The sequence below is a fragment of the Misgurnus anguillicaudatus genome, chromosome 21 (assembly GCF_027580225.2).
Source record: "Misgurnus anguillicaudatus chromosome 21, ASM2758022v2, whole genome shotgun sequence".
NCBI classification, from domain to species: Eukaryota; Metazoa; Chordata; class Actinopteri; order Cypriniformes; family Cobitidae; genus Misgurnus; species Misgurnus anguillicaudatus.
Genome location: NC_073357.2, coordinates 33,829,661 through 33,843,440, shown reverse-complemented (window position 1 = coordinate 33,843,440; position 13,780 = coordinate 33,829,661). Strand labels below are relative to the sequence as shown.

The window sequence follows — 13,780 nt, the reverse complement described above, 5'->3', positions numbered from 1 at the left end:
TAGAAAGTACAAGAAAATACATTCATAACACCAAAACTTGGTTTAACACCAATGACACAATTAGAATATAAAAAGTACTCATTAGAGAAGTAACACTAATGACGGTAACACCAATGATGGTAACACCAATGGACAATTTACAGAAAAAATAATATTTTAACAAAATGGCTGCCATTAGCCATGTGCCATTTCATTAGAGATGTAACAATCACATACTTATTCAGTATAATGTATTTTTATGTAAAGATCTTAACACTCCCAGCTATAAAAAAGATTAACACTAATGACATCCAAAAAAATCTTATATTAAATTCTTAGATATATCATGATATTTTAGACAAATAAGGTAAGACATCTCGCAAACCTTTTGCCTTCCTCCACTGCACTCCTTCCACCGACCTCTTGTCCCAAGAAAAACTTCAAAGAACTGATGCATTGTTTCAAAATAAAAGTGCTTTGGGTGGGGTAACACCAATGACATAAATTTGGGGGACAAAAGTTTATTTGATATTATTCATATTAATAGTGTATTTTTACCATTTCAGTGTTGTAGTAAATTCATACAGGGTTAAAGGTAAGTGTAAATTAGATTTGTTTTATAAAAAACATGGTTTTAAATAATAAGTACACAGTTCAACTTCCCTGTATGATCAAAGGGACAGGGCAATTTTCAGGGCCAGACATTCAACAAAAGAAAAGTACATAAATAAACTCTCTCATCATAAGGACAGTCTATATTTATTAAATATATATCATTATGGGATTATTGGGTCAAATTAAATGATTAAGGGGTCTGCAAAAGCAAGGGACAACCACTTCCACCTTTTTTGTAGAATGACCCAGTAGCTCAGAATGTGGACATCTCTGAGGTAATCCTATCAAATAAACTAAGTTTTAGTGTTTTGAGATACAGCGCCCACCCTGTAGAATTGCTGGAATGGGTGTGTCTTACTAAACCACAGGGAAGGTATTTTATCCACTCATTTTTAGCAGAAACAATAAATGGATGAAGTAATAAACAATGATGACTCGTGCAATAATGCATGTCAATTCTTTATATATACAGAGATCAATCAAAATCCCGTCAAACTAAACTGAAAAGAGTCCCAGTCTTATTCTGTGTTGACAGGATTGCAATCCTCAATCCTTTTCAGAACAATCCCAGTTTATGTAGCTCAGCGTATCTTTTATAATGAACATTTATAAATATCTTTTATGATATTCTTTTTTTTATCAAACCTTCAGGAGGGGGAAAAGTAAAAGGTCAGTAAACGGGTGTGTTATTCTTTATAAGTGACTCCTCTGTAGTGAGACGTTTTAGTTAAACAGCAGAGAAGAAAGAATCAAGAGCTCATAAAAGAATAGCGTGAGACTGTGAAACAAACGGAAAAGGAAAAGAAGTTGGGAAAATATCGGACAATGAAAGGAAAGAGTTCAAAATCGGTAAGCCTACTAGTTTTCAGCACACTGGCATTGTTCTGCTTTTTATTTACAAATATTTTAAATATGATTGATTTAAAAACAAGGAGCATTACAAACAATATACAAAACCAGATAACGATAATGCCATTGTACTGTAAAAAATATATTTAAAAAAAAAGTCATTTTAACTTACTTTTATTTACCCATTATTATTAAAACTGAAATGAAGTTTACTTATTTCAACTATATTTTATAAGTTATAAAAAACTCTCTAGTCAAGATAAATAATAGTTCGTAAAATGACTTGTAAATCTTGTTGATTAACAACAACAATAAATAAATAAATAAATAAGGCAGCAAATATTTTTTTACAGTATATCGTTCTTTTAAATGTATATACTAAAATGCTGGGTTGTAAAAAAAATGGACAAACCCAACTATTGGATACTTAGAAATTACACATATTTATCCAGCCATGGGCTGAAACAACCAAGGCACGTCTACCATTTCTAAAACATGCACATGCCAAAAAAAAAAAAACGATTTTTGGTTCAATTTAAAAAGCAAGTTACCTGGTTGCCATAAAATATTAGGTGACTCAAAAAAGTTGTGTAAAAATATTGTGTCAACGAATATTTTTGTGCTGAATTAAAGGGATAGTTCACTTTAAAATGAAAATTCTGTCATCATTTACTCATCCTCATGTTGTTGTAAACCTGTATGAATTTTTTTCTAATGAACACAAAAAAGATATTTTGAGAAATGATGGTAAGCAAACAGCAGATAGTGACCTTTGACTTTCATAGTAGGAAAAAATATTTTGAAAGTTTTGTGATAAATGACTAAGAAAATATTTTGATAAATGATGGTAAGCACACAGTTGATGGTACTCATTAAATTCCATAATTTTTTTTATTCCTACTATGGAAGTCAATGGTCACTTACTGCTGTGTGTTTACCATAATTTCTCAAAATATCTTCTTTTGTGTTCATCAGAAAAAAAAAATTCATACAGGTTTAAAACAAAATGAGGATGAGTAAATGATGACAGAGTTTTCAGTTTAAAGTGAACTATCACCACAGTTAACTTTTTTAAGTTGAACAGACCGTATTTTACATTGTGGTGATGCATGATACTTGTTATAGCGTGAGGTGTGTAAAACAATTAAATAACGCTACACATCAGCCAGACACAATCAAAACAGCTCAATAAATACGCATCATCTCTGTATTTATCACTTTTGTGAAAAAGTCTGAGCGCTGAGAGCATTGTGAATGAGGAGGCCCCGCCCCGTCTGCACACTCACCCTATCTAGAGAGTTCACACACACAGCCTCCTGCCTGCGCAGACCTGCACAGATCAAGTGTACGACGCGCTGCTCATTTGACCTTCGCTTCTTTTCAATTCACTTTCATTTGCTTTCTGAAAGAAAGAAAAAATCGGATCTTTCGGACATCTGCATTCAAGAACTAGTTTGGATTATAGAGTTTTTGAAGAGAGTTTTGGTCTTGATAATGAGTGCTGTGGGGGGCACTGAGGGCCTGTTTTTGTCCGCTTTACAGCCCAGCACATCGGTCACCACATATGCGGTCCCGTCCGATGACCAGCTCGCGAGGGACCGACTCTCTAAAGCGAAGCGGGTCCAGCAGCAGGTCCAGCAGCGCATGGCGGAGAAAGCAACGTTATCCCGCCAGAGCACGTCTCACTTTACCTCAACAGGTGAGAAATAACCCACTGATTATTTACTGAGCTCTCATGACTGTCTTAATCTATCATTTACCTGTAACTAGAACTTACCTATAACTTTGAAAAGTAATGAGTAAACATACAACACCTTTACTTAAAAAAATATGAAAATTTACCATAGTTTCCATTGTGTAGTTTCCATGACATTTGCAGTAAAATTATGATGGTAAAACAGATGGTAATCCTTTAAACAACCTGGATACTATATTATAACTATTATAAAACCATGGTTAAAGGATGGCAGTACTCATTCAATTTTAGTTGGACGATATGATTTTTGTTATTGTTTGGTGAAGTAACCAAACTGATCTGTTACAGGGATTGTGCATTCAGAATGCTCTGGGTTGTGTGACACTGAATTGTTTTGCATCAACATGCAAATATCCGTTTGGTCTTATTGTGTTGTTGGTTATAGCTGGTGCATTTCAGGCAGGTGTACAAACTGGTGAAATGTTTCATTGTTCTTGTTTTATAGTTTGGATAATAGGATGACAGAAGATGCGTACTGTTTTATTAGTGTGCGTTCGAGTGGTATCTAAGATTCCAAATAAAGACACACGCTGATATTTTCCGAGAAACTGGACGGAGACAGATTTTGCCTTTTGGGGTGAGACTGGAGTTAACCATTAGAAGTAATAAAGGGGCAGGGAATATAATGAAACCTTGACAAGATATAGTGTCTTTTTCAAATGCAAATCTCTAAAATGGATCACGCCGGCCATGATTTAGACTAGACATGTCGGCTGTTTAGGGCATTGTGTAGGTGTAGGTTTGTGTAAATGTGTGTGTAGGTTTGTGAAGGAGAATTATAGATAATCCACGAGAAAGGCATCACTTACTGAGGCAGCCAGGTAGGAATTAGGGTAAACCTCTGTCTCCACCCCCCCACCCCTGACTTCCCAAAAAAGTGCAACTTTGTTTCTCATTATGACAGTGGCTTAACTCCATTTTACGCTCTACAGAACAATCTAAATCAGGTTTTAAAATCACACATTAACAGAACATGTGTACTCGGGTAGTAAATGCTGGTATGATATCGTATTTCAAGATGAAGGATAAAGATCTCATGCAAGTTATAGCAAAGCCATTTAATAGAAAGTTTATTTACTTTCACTGAAATTGTTCTGTTAGTTCCCACTTCCTTGATATGATAATAAACAACACATTTGGGTTTTAGAGCAGAGTTCAGTCTAAATAACATTGGGATCTGCTGTGCTGACCAGTAGTAAGCTTACTTGATAAAAAGTATCAACAAGTTCATCTTTTGTGTCACTGTGAGTGAGAGAAATGTTAGGCATTCCAACGTTGACCCTATTGTTGACCCTAATCACAATAAGTCACTTGAAAGCTTATTTCAAGCCAGAGCTTCGGACGTGGCCTTTTATAAAGAACAGGAACTGACCCATCTGCTGTCCTTGAATATTTGTTTCCATTTCTTTATTCTGTATGAAATGCAGATTCGTTTACAATGGTACTGAACTACAGCTTTCCAAATGAAACTACAGATAGAATACAATAGACGCAAGGTTAAATTATTTAAATATATTTTGTTTATTCTGTCTTTAATTTATTTTATATATTCTGTCCCATTCTTAATTTTTGTGGTCAGCTTTCTAGCTTAGTTTGACCTGGAATGTGACGACATATTTGGTCACACCTCTTCAATCAACAGTCCTTTGCTAAAGAGGTTCCTGCATCAGTAGGTCAGTTCTATTTTAGCAGATGGGTTAAATGGGAGGACGTGTTTCATATTCTAAATGGAATAACCATAAAAGCAGAAATCGTGCTTTCAAAGTGCATTTCTTCACATATAACCGTAAACCGCTTTTTTGGAAGAGCACAAAATGTGTGGTTCACACTTTGGACTATTTAGTTGTCATCTAGATTTATGCTCTGTTTCTTAGCTGGTGTATCCAAGTTTACTGGGAATGTACTGATGCACAGTGCATGAGTTTTAATCATTCTCAGACTCAATCTCTTTATTTATTCAGCATGTGCAAAAAATGTCTATCAGTACCATCAGAAGCAAGTTTAGCATGTGTTTTATTTTTAAAGACTGTAGATTGATACAAACAATGTGTTTTTACTCCCAGTGCCCTTTCCGTTCAGAGGACAGAAGTCTTGATAAATCTGTGATTTTTTTTTTATTATAAAAATTTAACTTTTCCTTTAAAGCGGTTATGACATGTTTATATTATTTTATTTTGATATCTAATTCTACTTGTAATATTTCTCTTTTTTGCTAAAAACATACAGTTAAGTAGTATATGACAATTTTCCACCCTGTTTTTCAACTTTTGATTGAAAAAGTCAGATTTATGTGTTTCCCATTTGAGAGCATTGGCCTGGCTGGTGTCCCGCCCACTTCTATAATTGACAGCCTACATGCTGCTGCTTCTATGCAGTTTCACTACAAGTACACCAGTGATGCGCGGGTTAATCCAAAATGAGCGGGTGCCTGCAGTCACCTGCGGTTATGAGTTATCCAAAAATATTTGTAATGATATTCGGGGCGTGGTCGGTTGGGTCGTTTGAAATGCGGGCCAGCAAGCCGTTTGGGTACAATATTTTTTTTGCGGCCCGAGTTGCAGGCGGGTTAGTTAAAAACGTTGGTCGGGTGCGGGTTGTTTATACATTGACCCACGCATTACTGAAATATATGTTCTTAAACGTCTTTTTAAGCACATTTATTCATGTCACAGACAGACAAACAACCTCACAAGCAGAACCATAAAAAGTGTTTTACCACTAATGGAAGCATAGCCTATAAATGAATCACAAGCGAACCCAGGCATATCGTTCTCAGCTAGTGTGTACTCTTTACTCTTTTAAACAGAGAATTACAACCTAAATAATGCACTTATTGTCAGCAAATATGAGCACAGATTATCAATAAAATACCACACATTTAAGCTATATCTTTATAAACTTGCAATGCACATTCTCCAAGCTCACGACGTCCCAGACAAAAAAACCTAAATAAAACATGAATTACTCTCTGGTCATTAGGGATATAAAGGTTAGAATCTCCGTAGTTTTACACTGCACTGTGAGTGTATATTAGTATTAGTAGTTTGTTGCGTGTGAAGTCAGACTTATCAAGCAGATAGTGTTATCAGATGATGTGCTGTGTCTTCTCTGGGGCAAAGAAGTGGGAGGCTGCAGACCTGGAGCAGGCAGGTTGAAACTTAAAATATCTATGTTCGTGACTAATCCAGACATTTTCATAGATTTTTTCATGATTTATTCAATTACATTCAGTAATTTTTTTCGTTATCGATAAGGAGGCCGTTTTAAACTATGAAACTTGCAGGATGTATTAATGATACCAAGACCTGTTATGTGTCAACAGATCAAGGCAACTTTGTTTTCTAATGTCATGACCCCTTAAATATACCATGGCTAAAACCCCCAATTTTTTTTATCTCTGCAATGTCAGGGATGTTAAGATATACCCTTTCATCCATGTTTATTACATATGTGTTGCAGTAATAGTCTTTACTATAGAGAGAGAGAGAAAGTATTTTTGGCTATCAAGGGGTTAAGAAAATTAATTCTTTGTTGGTTAACACTGTAAGCTCACAGGAAAACAGAAGGAGTAAGAGCTGTATGTCACGCCAAAGATCTCTGCAATGAAACAGATGTTTCAGTTTTAGAAGTAATATTTCTCCCTTCGACTCTTCTTCCCAGTCTGCTGGAATTTATCATCTAATAAACCTTGAATCTACTGGCCAACAGTGAACTATATCAATATAGCTCCTCTAAAGAGTCTGAAATATTGTCTGTGCAAGAGTTGACTTCTGAAGAGTTCAATTTGGATCAACGGTTAGTTGAAATGTCAAATGTTGATGCATTTCAATAAGATTCCAAATAAGATATCTGTGCTTCCTGACAGGTGATAACCTCACAAACTCCACCATTCTGTTGGGAAACAAAATTTAGCCTACAGTTTGTGTGGGAAAGCATTGTGCACTAAAACTGTTTTAGGGGAGGGTGTGGTATTAGCTAATGAAGAATTACACTTAAAAGGAGTATGAAAATTAGGATATATCATAGTTTTTTTATTACTTTTCAGTGATGAATTAAAGGGGACCGTTCACAAGACTTTTTTAAGATGTCAAATAAATCTTTGGTGTCCCCAGAGTATGTATGTGAAGTTTTAGCTTAATATACCATATAGATTATTTATTATAGCATGTTCAAATTGCCACTTTGTACAGGGAGTGCAGAATTATTAGGCAAGTTGTATTTTTGAGGATTACTTTTGTTATTGTACAACTACAGTGCTCTTGGTCAATTCAAAATGTTAACAAACCCTTAAACCTGAACATTCAAGCAGTAAAAGTGAAATTTTGGCTTTATTAAGAGAATATTTCTATGTACACCACTATTAGGCAACTATTAGTGTGCAGAACCACTAGGCAACTAAATGAAAAACAAAGATTCTACCATCTCACTTGTCCTCTTTCACCTGTTAAAGTGAGAACAACAAACAAACTCTACATTTACAAAAAAAACCAATAAAACAACAAAAAATAAAAAAATATACAGACTCAGTGACCAATATAGCTGCCCTTCTTTTCGATAACAGCCACAAGCCCTCCATTCACGGATTCAGTCAGCCTCTCGATCTGGTCTGAACCAACATTTTGTGCAGCCACAACCACAGCCTCCCAGACACTGCCCAGAGAGGTGCACGGCCCACCTTCACTGTAAATGTCCTGCTCAAGAAGGGATCAAAAGGTCTCAAGAGGGTTCAAGTCAGGTGAAGAAGGGGCCACGGCATTAGTTTTTCACCTTTAAGGCCTTTACTGGCCAGCCACTCAGTTGAGTACTTTGATGCATGTGCTGAAGCGTTGTCTTGCATAAAAAAGTCTTATTGAAAGATGCAGATTTTTTCATGTACCACTGCTTGAAGAAAGAGTCCTCTAAAAATTGGCAGTAGGTCTGAGAGTTGTTTTTTATTTCCATTTTCAACCCCAAAAGGTCCAACAAGCTCATGTTTAATAATACCTGTCTGTGCCTGTAGAAGACACTTTCTTCAAGCAGTGGTACAGGAAAAAGTTTGCATCTTTCAAGAAGACTGATTATTTTGTAAGACAACGCTCCATCACATACATCACAAGTACTCCACTGCATGGCTGGCAAGTAAAGGCCTTAGAGTTGAAAAACTAATGATATGGCCCCCTTCTTTACCTGACTTAAACCCTATTGAGACCTTTTGATCCCTTCTTACGCAGGACATTTACAGTGAAGGTAAACCGTACACCTCTCTGAACAGTGTCTGGGAGGCTGTGGTTGCATCTGCACAAAATGTTGGTTCAGACCAGATCAAGAAACTGACTGAATCCGTGAATGGAAGGCTTGTGACTGTTATCGAAAAGAAGAGTGGCTATATTGGTCACTGAGTCTATATATATTTTTTTATTGTTTTATTTTTTATTTTTTTTGTAAATGTAGAGTTTGTTTATTATTCTCACTTTAACAGGTGAAAAAAACAAGTGAGATGGTAAAATCTTTGTTTTTCATTAGGTGCCTAATAATTCTGGACACTAATAGGTGCCTAATAATGATGTACATAGAAATATTCTCTTAAGAAAGCCAAAATTTCACTTTTACTACTTAAATGTTCAGGTTTGAGGATTTGGCAACATTTTGAATTGACCAAGAGCACTGTAGTTGTACAATAACAAAAGTAATCCTCAAAAATACAACTTGCCTAATAATTCTGCACTCCCTGTATGTGTGAGCAAAAGTGTGCCCTTTTAAATGCAAATGAGCTGATAAAATGCACACACTAACTGACAAGGTTTCTAGTGAGGAAAACATGCCGAAGCGTTGTGAATATGGATTGTGTAAATCTGATACCCGGTATCCTAACAGTTTGGACAGGGTGATGGATTTTTTCCCTTCCCGAAACTTAAAACCCAAACGGATAAATGTCGGACGTAGATCAAGCAGTGTTGAATTCACAACTAAATATCGACAGGATTAACAAAAACACATACTCAATACAATACAACTCAATACATCATTGCTTGCAAATAATGACGGTTAATAATGCATGTATTTAAACATAAAATAAGATGATTAAAGGCAAGACATACTAAAAAATATTTCAGCATTTTGTTAATAAACAGCCTACCCCTGAGTACCCCTATTCGACAGTAACTAAGGAGGGCGGGGCTTAGCAAAGGGTCAATTGTGCTGTTAATTATTCTCTCTCTCTCTCTCTCTCTCTCTCTCTCTCTCTCTCTCTCTGCACTACATGGCAGAGCCATGGTTGGATAATACAGTTTAAAGGGGTGGTATTATTATTATTATAATAAGATCCCCTTCTGACATCACAAGGGGAGGCAAATTTCAATGACCTATTTATTCACATGCTTGCAGAGAATGGTTTACCATTCTAAGTTACTGGATTGTTCTTTTTTTACATTTTCTAGGTTGATAAAAGCACTAGGGACCCAAATATTGCACTTACACATGGGAAAAGTCAGATTTTCATGGAATGTCCCCTTTAAAATATTGACGTAAATGGTTGACACAGTAGTGGAACAGTATTTATCTTCAACATTTGGAAGATCTGCCAAAAACAGTCTGTTTATGGTCATGTATATTGAGCAATTTCCCCTGTCACAGTTATACAGAGCTGTACTTGGAAATGATCTCTTCATAGTGCAATATATGCTTGACCTCATGTTTTTGTGTTTCTTAAAGCAGACTCAGCCTATTTTATTCCTCTCAGCTCAGATGTGTGATTGTCCCCTCTCAGTGGTGTTGGGATGGATACTTGCTTTGGTTTGTTGTACTGTATTTGAATAGACTATTTCAATTGTATGCTGTCCCACTGCTGTATCATGTGGTTTTCTTTGATACTGGGATTAAACACTGAAGTTTTTCATCTCAGTTCAAGTTGAACAGCTAGTAAGTTTTCCGGAAAAAATAAAGGAAAAGGGAAAGAAAAGGTGGGAATGAAGCTTTCAAGTATTTCCAAAACACTACAAACATAAGACAAAGGACCACCCTTATGATGTCATCCTCTTTTCCTTTTGTTACATTCTGTTATAGTGTGATCGATATAGCAGACTTCCTTTCTCCACCAACTTCCTGTCAGAATGTCTCGAGAAGTCCTTAACTTAATGTATGTTCGCATACCTGCTTGATAAAGACTGTTTATAGCAAGCAGAGTGGGTAAAGGAAACTAAAGCACAGATAGAAACCTGATCTTTTAAAATTTGAAGAAGCACTCAGTCAGAGCTGAATGCCAAACAAGGGTCAGATGACATACTGGGTCATGTTTTATTGCAGTCCAGGGTAAAAATCCCATCAAAATGAAAGCCACCTGGAAGAATTATTTCTTTCTGAGTTCAGTTCATTTTAAAAACAGACAAGTTGTCTAAACTTTCAAATGTTGTTTGATCAAACTCAAGACAAACAAATACAATACACTGAGATATTAGACACCTAATCAATTCCTCATACAAAGATAAAATGTGGTAAAACTGTGTATTTTATCATGCTTTTTCAGAATTGAATGGCTCATCCACCTCAAGATACCAAACAAGAGGCCCAGGATTCAGTTCCAAGTCTCTTGTCTATAATGGCAACAGAACAATAGCAGTAAGTGTAACAACATTCAGTACATTTACAGTCTCTTACTGTGGGTTTACACCAAACGCGAAGCGTGCAATCGCATCGCGTTGCTCGCTCTAGATTACTCGTGGGATTTAACTTCGTGTCATGTGAATTTTTCGCTCGAGTTGAATATTTTCAACTTGGGCGAAGACACATTTGAGGTGAATACCGCGTGTTTTCACGGCAAACGCACCGCCGCCCATATTGCGTAATTCACATCGCCCCAGTCGCGGCTGGTGCTAAAAAAAATGCAGGTCTGTAAATATACGTTTATCAGGTGATGAATGTCATTACTGCTTAGCTAAAATGCTGAAAATGTTACCGTTTAAGTCAACTAAAGACTGTAATAAATGTACTATGAATCTATTAAATCTGAGTATAATGTGCATTTATTATCAGTAATAAACTAATCAAGGTACAGTAATCATTTACACATACACACACACCAGTTGCGTTAGACTTTTTCACTTTTAAAAATCCTTTCATAGTCTATTATTATCCGTCATTTCATGTTTTAATGATAATAATTGTTTTCGTTCACCTGTTCATTCCTAATCATGAACTTACAAGACGAGCATTCAAGTTCAAATTTGTTTATTTATTTGTGAAGAGAACAGATAAACAGAGACTGTGCATCACTTTACATGTTTAACATCACGTGAAGCAGATTAATGGATTTATTTTTCTCTCGCAGTGACAGACAGCTCAGGCAATAAAACACACAAACTTTAAGCTGAACAGGCAAATATGAACAAATCAAATCACAAATACTACTGTGATTAAAATAGCAACAGACGTGTAAAAATCTGAATCGAATTAAACTCACGATGACACTGTGTCTCTGAAAACATCTTGTGTAATAAACGCATAAGGCAGATAAATGCAGTCTCTTGTCATTAGATTTTGAGTTTTTACCTCAGATAGACAGCATAAAAAATATTGATTCGCTTACAACATAAGTGGGAGGGTTTGGGGCACACAGTCCTGCGCCCCAGGGCGGATCCGAAACCAGCCAATTAGAGCTCAGCCTCAGGTCACATGTTTTTACCCTTTTAACTGACCTACATTGACACTCGTTAGAAGTGCGCCCCAGACACACAAACATGACACACACACAACGAACTCAGTTTTGATTTTAATTTTTTAAACAGTAAAAAAGTACAACTAAAGATTTCATTTTGTATTAATTTGCATTATATATTTAACTTTATTCTACCATGTTAAAGTAGCTTTCTTCTCTGGCCAACTTTGGGGGCGGCACCCCCTATTGACCAGCCACCACTGCTCTTAGTTTAAAGCTTCCTATTATTAAAGACTTTGAAATTGCAACTTGATTTAGTCATTTTTTTACCTTGAAATAGACACTGAAATAACAATCCAGTTTTCGAGAGCTAGTTTTAGTATAAAAAAAGTTATTTCAACTTTGTGTTAGCTACAGGCTTGGGTTAAATTTATTCTTTCAAACATATTTTTGTGTTAAAGTCACTCTCCAAGTCAGATCAGAACATTCATCTATAAACAGTTATTTGTTAGATTGTTTGCAAAATCCACAATCCCCTGACAATGGTTGCACCCGTAACACACAATGATGTGGTATTTCACGTTCTCCCGCGGGAGCTCTGTTTAGAAGGTGAGGTGCGGTTCGAGCAAGCTGTGGAATTGAGCCGAGCACCCAATGTGCTGAGCTCAGGGGCTAATCTGAAACATTCCTAACCCTAGACCTCATCACCAAATGGTGTATCAGAGCCCTGTTATCCCTCTGTGTGAGATAGCAAAGAGCCAGACTATCCAGGAAAAGCCATGTATAAAATCAAAACATGGTTTATTGCATAATGTTTATGTACTTATGGCTGCTTACACCGGGCAGATTTTAATTTCTTGTTTATCCTCTTCTTACTCAGACCCCCCGGGTGTCTCAATATGCGGAGGATTTCTCCTCTCGCTCTGCAGGAGAAATGGGAACTCGGCACAGAATCAGCCACGGCACACCCGTGCCCGCCGTAGTCGGCCGTCCTTACATGTCACAAGACGGCGCACATCCGGGTGGCTCTTACACCAGTCAGATGCACACGATGGAGTCCAGAACAATGAATCGAACTGAACATGAAGCAGCATTAATGGGTGGGCATACACTGCAAAGACAACCATCTCCTGTAGGCACCTGGATGCAGTCCTATGTCCGTAGCTCCTCGCCTAAAACAGTGCACAGGCAAAGGAACCTAAGTGAGTCCTTGGCGCAGGAGGGTTTAAGCAGAGGATGGGGAGAGTCAGAGTTTGCTCATCAATATTCATATAAAGGCCCCTCCCACCGTACCATCAACCGCATAAATAACCGGCAGGTGCAGCAACAACCACAGAGATTGAGTGGCAACTCTATGCAATGGCATCAGATGTCCACAGGGGGCAGCACTATGATGGGTGCAGGGCAATACCAGGGCACCATAAAGAGAGCAGGGTCTGTGCATAGCATGAAGAGTGTTGGTCGGGGTGTGGATGTGTGTGACGCAATGGCAGATGGAATGACAGATACTCTCGGCGGGTAAGATGACATAACTGATTGGACGGTAATGTACAAATTGATAATGGCAAAATACATCTACTATAAAAATGTATTTATGTTTATTCATTTGAAATATATTATGTTTTTTATTTACTTTTGCTTTTGTGTGTGAACAGAATCCATAACCTAGACATGACCACGGCAGTCAGCTATATCACTTCGACAGATGTTTCCATGCAGATGTTGGGAGCAGCTTATATACAGCATCAGTGTTACCACAGCAATGAAGCCAAAAACATGGTAAAAACAATGTATAACATCATTTATAAAAAATGTGAAACAAAAGGCTATAGTGGACATTTACTTCCTGTAATAATAATACAAGTTTTTGATTACTAACTTAAAGGAAAACAGTAATTTATGTTCTTACCTCAACTTACCTACAACTACGAATTAACTTTTACTTTGACAAA

At 36.8% G+C, this 13,780-nt stretch overlaps 1 protein-coding gene across 3 annotated transcripts in view; it reads left to right on the top strand.

Annotated features, from left to right (window-relative positions):
- The first annotated feature begins 1,298 nt into the window (after positions 1 to 1,298).
- Positions 1,299 to 13,780, top strand: part of pkp3b (plakophilin 3b) — a 30,401-nt gene continuing 17,919 nt past the window's right edge. For 2 of the 3 annotated variants that reach the window (XM_055203938.2, XM_055203933.2), the window contains exons 1-4: positions 2,752 to 3,142; positions 10,701 to 10,792; positions 12,709 to 13,346; positions 13,484 to 13,607. In XM_055203938.2, coding sequence (XP_055059913.2) covers positions 2,938 to 3,142; positions 10,701 to 10,792; positions 12,709 to 13,346; positions 13,484 to 13,607 — 1,059 coding nt within the window. In that variant the 5' untranslated portion in view covers positions 2,752 to 2,937. Of the gene's footprint in view, positions 1,444 to 2,751; positions 3,143 to 10,700; positions 10,793 to 12,708; positions 13,347 to 13,483; positions 13,608 to 13,780 lie in introns of those variants that run through there. The other variant, XM_055203943.2, reaches the window with a different exon arrangement.